At 38.9% G+C, this 6,267-nt stretch overlaps 1 protein-coding gene across 1 annotated transcript; it reads right to left on the bottom strand.

Annotated features, from left to right (window-relative positions):
* Positions 1-216: 216 nt before the first annotated feature.
* Positions 217-3,607, bottom strand: LOC115727496 (TMV resistance protein N-like). Its single transcript, XM_030657718.2, has 3 exons — positions 3,135-3,607; positions 863-1,357; positions 217-635 (listed from the first exon to the last, which is right to left on the bottom strand). Exons 1-3 carry the CDS (start codon positions 3,605-3,607, stop codon positions 533-535), a joined length of 1,071 nt encoding a protein of 356 aa, XP_030513578.2. The 3' UTR covers positions 217-532.
* Positions 3,608-6,267: the final 2,660 nt, after the last annotated feature.

Genomic DNA, 6,267 nt, shown 5'->3' with positions numbered 1-6,267 from the left:
ACTTTGAAAACACTCCAGCTTGTGACAGGTGGCTCACCTGCCTTTGTGCCATTGAAACCCTACTTTATTTAGGTGGGAAAAAAGAGAGAAGTAGATACAACGGAGATTTATTGTTGAGCCACATGATCCCAAAGCTCCATTCCGTTTCGCTTCCTTCAACATTAATTAGACATATCACTTGCATTGATTTCGCAGCCAAAGTGTCTAACAAAGCAGCTAAAAATCTTGTACACTCGAAGACAACTAGCAGCATATTCGTGACATTTAGAAGAAGAGGCAATTTCAGATACCAATCTTTCTAGTGAAATTCCTACTGTGTCTTACCAAACTGACATTTTAAGCCTCTAAGAATGTTGTCAACTAAACGACAACTTCCAGCATATTGGTGACCTTTAGAAGAAGCAGCAATGTCACACACAAATCTCTTTAGTGAAATTACCATATTGGTTGACCAAACTAACATTTTATTAAGCAGCTATAACTCTAGTACACTCAAAGACAACTTCTCCAGTGAAATTACTATTCTTTCCGATCAAATTGACATTTTGAGTTTTTTCATCCTAGCTGTCAACTTATCTTCTGCCACCATTTTCTCTATCTCTTCAACAATGCTAGAGATCCAACCATCTCTGTTCCTGTCAAAACAAAATAGCGAGAAGAATATGACTATTATGACATAGAGCCATCAACTAGCATGAAGTGAAAATGATAAGCCGGTAAGAGGAGCATATTCACGGGGCCAAAAAATTTTATGATTAGGTTGAGTGTTTTCAATTTGATATTGGCTTATGTAGCAATAAAATTTATTGAATTACTGGGAAAAAGTATATTGGCCGCTTCAGAAAGGAGAAGGTGAATTTACCCATCAAGCAGATGCTTTCCATTCACATTGGCAGCTTCAGTGAGAGCCTCCCTCCATTTCTTGACCTTGTACGTCCCGTAGTCGATTGCATGCTTGGCCAATGCTTCCTCATAACTCTGTTTCTGTCCCCTCACTTCTCCCGGTTTCATCTGATAAAATATCGGTAGCATCCGCTGTTTTCTTTTGTTCTTCCACTCTAGGATCTGCACCAACTCCTTCATACACCACCGAGATTCAGCGTAGTTTTCTGAGAAAACGACGATGTACATGCGAGAATGTTCAATGGCGTCCTTCCGTGCTGGTGGCAAATCCTGGCCCTTTTCTAATTCCTCACTGTCCATGAAAGTCCTTATGTCCTTTTGGGTTAAGGCCTCATACAGACCGTTAACGAAGTTCTCACTGACATCCTTACTCCTGAAGCTTAGGAACACGTCGTACATTGTCAGATCAGAGATCTCTTTGATGATTTCTTTGATTGCTGTGGCCTCCGACATTCTAACATGACAAACGACAGAGACGAGGATAATATAAGCTGCCCAAGTTGTTGAATCGAATGAAGCAAGCAATAGCAATTTGATCTAAGAAGAATGGATAATCAAGATGTCCATGGAAAAGGACACGAGCACAAATTTTAGGAGACGATTTCTCATTGCCACTCCACATAGGCCGTGATGGTGCAGTGTGGAAAGAAATACAGAGTAGTCACGAGACACCATGTTTTACTGAGTCGTATTAACGAGTAGCACGAGACGTCTGTTAAGCATCCATAAGGAGAAACGAAGCCCTTCTATAAAAAAACCAAACCTAGGAACAAAGGAAAGATAATGCAAAATCCATATCCAGTTATTAGTATCTTCGACTGAGGCCCGGCAAACAACCGACATAATGTAGCCAATTGTCCTAGAGAAAAAGAAACAGCGAATTCGCAGCAACTGGTTAACCCTTCACAAGGAACCAAAAAGGCTATAAGAGAGAAAATTTCAATTCCGAGTCATTATTTCTCATTTTCGAAAGATAGAGACAAGGAAAAAAGCCTTGGTGTCACACTCTCATCCATTGAATGATTGTGAGTATGAATAATGCCAAAGACTCGCCAATAGAATGAATCGGTTGGTTGAAAAAACAGTTGAAGTTCGTACAAATGTTTTGATTGAGTCAAAAAAGAAAGAGAAATCCTCGAAGATGAGAATCATGTAAGAATAGAAGATGATATTTTTGGCAACAAACCTACTCACAAAGTATAATCTGATTTAGAAATGGTTATTGGGGTGAACCATCGGACAACTATTATTCGTAGGAGATGAAGAGATGAACCATAATTCTTTGTGATGAATTCTTTTGTTGATCCTCTAATGTCATTTGTTGTCAGATAGTCAGTACTTAGTTATATACCTTTTTTTTTTTTTTTTGATCCTCTAATCAATCTTTCTTAAATTATTTACTTGTGTTATCTGGTAATTTATTTATAATTTGCTAATGTTCTTTTGTACGTTATCATCTCATATTTATATAATTACTCTAGTAAGTAAACGTTGTTATGTCGTTCAATATATTATCAATACTTTGATGTCATTTATCAGTGAGATAGGACAACAAGCTTTGTCAATGATTAAGTTAAAACAAAAACTATCTTTCTTTGTACTATATAAAAAATAATTATTTTAGAACATTTATCACCAATTTTTACAATGATTAAGTTAAAACTCAAAACTATCTTTCTTTATACTTATTGAGGTAGTTTATGGTAAATAAATTCAAAAGTAAGAATAGATACATAAACGATAAGACAATAGGTGACCCTTTTGTGTGTGTGTGTGTGTGTGGGGGGGGGGTGGGGGGTTGGGGGTGGTGGTGTTTACATTCAGTCTTTTTTGTTTTTTGTTTTTTTTGTTTTTTGTTGCTAAAAGACAATAGATAGCTCATTCCCAAAACTATGTATAAGGCGTAGTAAGCAACGAAATGCTTCGGAGAGTTGAAAATAAGAGTAGATCCAGAGATTCCAAATATGTCAACCTTATTATATATCGTGTTGAAGTAATGGGACATGTAATTGCCCGTGCTTCATATTGCTGCAACTTAGTGATCTTCTATTCCTTTTTGAATTAAGTTGATTTCTTTTTAGGTATGCTATACTTTTTTTTAATTTCTCATTATTTCAATTTAATTTCGCTTTTATTTTAAAAGGACCAAAAAATAGGAAATAACGCAACCTAACTATGAATAAGTTACTCCTTACCCAAAAAAAAAAAACTATGAATAAGTTACTACTTACCGGTCATGCAATTGCCACCCGAACATGCTGCCCGCTTCATGAAGAGCCTTCTTCCATCTCTTCACTTTCTCCGAGTCCTTTCCGAACCTTTTCTCCTGCTCTTCCATACCAGATTTGTGACTCCCTTCCACATTGCTTACTTCAATTGCTTCTACTTTGTAAAACACTGGAAAGACCTTGAAATTCTCTTTTTGCTTCTTGCTCTCCATGATTTTTGCCACCTCCTCCAAACACATCTGCGAATAGGCGAAGTCCTCGGAGAAAACGACGATCGCAAGGTCTGATTCCTCGATGGCCTTCGTAACTGTTGTCAATATATCCTCTCCCTTTTCCTTGGCGATGACTTGAGTGGATATTCCAATATGGTCCAGAGCTGTGTAGAGATGTCCGACAAAGTTGTTGCCGGCGTCGTCGTGTTTGAAACTCACAAAGACTTGGAAAAGCTCTCTGGACTTGGAAGAAGAAGACGCCATTAGGTCAACAATGAGCAATGAGTTGCTTAAGATTTGATACTTTGTTTGTGGTAGTCTGTTCCCCATTTGATCTTCTCTATATATTCGGATGCATGACTTTCTTTATGGGTGGTTCAACAAAGAGTATTATTAGGTGTTTTAATAATATTGGTGAGGGCATAGGCGCCATGAAAACGTTAGCATTTGCGCGTGAACCTTTTCTTCGTTTGTGCGATGCCAAAAGAGGAAAAAAAAAAAAAAAGACGAAAGGCCGGCCGTGCCTTTTTTTTTTACTTCTTTCTGAAACCCCTGAATGTGTCGTCGTTCAACATTGAATTCTGATAAAAAGAATTTGAATTCAATATGCAGAGGCCGGCCGGCAATTTGTGGAAGGTAATTTGGTTGTGGTTGATGTAACTTATTCTCTAACTAAACTTACAGATACAACATTCCCCTTTAGAAACATCATTTGCAAGAACGAGGGATGAACAATTCGATTCAATACGCTAGAGCCACTCAATGCCAAGATGATGATCCGCTATAACCCACCACGGGGAGGCCGGCGAGTTCCATTCACGGCATCAGTAGCTCAACTTGGAATTTTTGTCTGCCAACTGAAACGTAGCAATTGTAAGCTTAGTTAGGGTAAAAGTGATCTATCACAACTAAATTATCTTCCAAAAGTTGCCGGCCGAGGACGGCCCCTGCAGATTGAAATCTATAGCCTCTTCTCTCTCCGTCTTGGCCCCCTCAAACGAAAGGGTTGGATATTGAATTCTAATAAAGTTAAAACGTCTTTCCTCCTTTGTTTTTCTTCTTCTTATTTGGCAAATAAAGCATCCCATCACATAAGAGAAGGCTAGCTACTCCATCGGCTCCCCCCAACTAAATACTGAGCTGTGGCTTCCAGGAAATCGAATTCCCAAGCACTGAGTATTTGTCGTTACTTTTTCTGTTCGTCTCCTTATGCAAATTACAAATGGCAGTACGTCACTACTCGAAAGATAAATTTTATTCTCTTATGTGTTTGCTAAAGTATACTAGCCTTCACACGTTGTTGCTTCAAAAGTTGATCAATCATATTTATCATTTTATTAAAGTAAGCAAAAAGTCATATTCTTTAATATGTCAATCAATTGAATTCATGTCTCACCCAAATTTATCACTAATTTAGCAAATGAAATTACAATTTTTCGTACCACCTTTGGGTTGAGACCACAGTCAAATGGGATAAAAAGCATCAAAGAAAACGAAATTGGATTAATTAAGGAAAGGAAGTTATACTAATTTTCAGTTTTTGGGGCAAAGAAAATGGTCGACGTTCGATTAGATGAACTCCAGATCGGTGTCCCAGTTGATGCAATCTGGATTCCATTATTTGTCTTTTTGCCAGAAAAGTAAAACAAATTGGACCCTCTGTTTCTGTCTCTTCTAGACGAAGATAATTGTTAAAAAGTGGCAATAATGATTTATGAAGTGCTGACAAGATGATGATTGCCGAGAACAGGAAAAAGAATCGTAAAAGTCATAAATTTATTATATTGATATCAATTTAATCCTAAATATTTTAATTGTGTCAGATCTGGCAAGTGCAACATCCCCAACATTTGCCCTCGCTCAGGCGAGGGCCACTCTCATTCAAGCAAGGTCGGTGCTCATGAGGAAAAAAAACATAGAGAAAAAAAAGTTAAAAAATTATTAAAATATTACTTTTAACACTTTTCCTTCCTGTTGGGATTGCATATCTAAAAGAGAAAATATCCCACAATCTCGCCTGCATCAAACTCAAGCAAGACAAAGTCCTGTGACGTGTTCCACGGATCATGAATTCATACCGCAGAATCAAATCGATATTGTTTATGAACCCCAATTGCAATCGGACCCCTCGGTTATTTGCTCAGTCATCAGAAAATCCAACTGTACACATATAACCACACACGCACAAATTTGCATAAGTTGGAGTTGAATAGAAAATTAACGTGGAACATGGACAGGGATCTTCCATTCTGGTGGCCTAATTGTCATCACCTCCTCATTTGTTTCGCCAAAAATACAACATTTTTGAAAAGTATTTTCAAGAAGTTATTTCTTAGTAAAATGACAATAATTTTCGATATTTAGTAAAAAAAAAAAAAGAACTAGAGAATATTTTCCGTCGTTTGGTGTGAAAAATATGACTTAATTTTTCTAAATAAATATGCAAAAATTCGAACTCTAGAAATCGAGGAACCGGATACAGGCACTAGAGTCTCGGGTCCGACCTCAATGGACCTCGATCCTAGCGCCAAGGATTGCAGCACGGACACCTGGGTTTTGGGCCCAGCCTTGATGGACTTGAGTGTGGGCACTAGGGTCCCGGGTTCGACCTTGATAGACCCAAGCATGGCCTTTGTGGATCCGGGCACGACCATTGTGGACCTAGCCCCGAGAGTTGGGGATCCCAGCTTGGGTATTGGGAACCCGCGCTAGGCCTTTGTGGACCTGGACCCAAGTGTCGGGTCATCGGGCACAGGTACCGGGATTTTGGGCTCAACCGTGATGGACCCGGAAGTAGGTGCTAGTGGCCCGAGGTCCCGAGCTTAGCCTCGATAAACCCGGGCAAGGGCGCCACGGATCCGAGCACAAGCACTAGAGATTCGGGCACGGGCATCCAGGCCTTAGCACCGATAACTAGCCATATT

The sequence above is a fragment of the Rhodamnia argentea genome, chromosome 1, assembly GCF_020921035.1.
Source record: "Rhodamnia argentea isolate NSW1041297 chromosome 1, ASM2092103v1, whole genome shotgun sequence".
Classification (NCBI taxonomy): Eukaryota; Viridiplantae; Streptophyta; class Magnoliopsida; order Myrtales; family Myrtaceae; genus Rhodamnia; species Rhodamnia argentea.
This window is presented reverse-complemented; position numbering and strand designations above follow the sequence as displayed.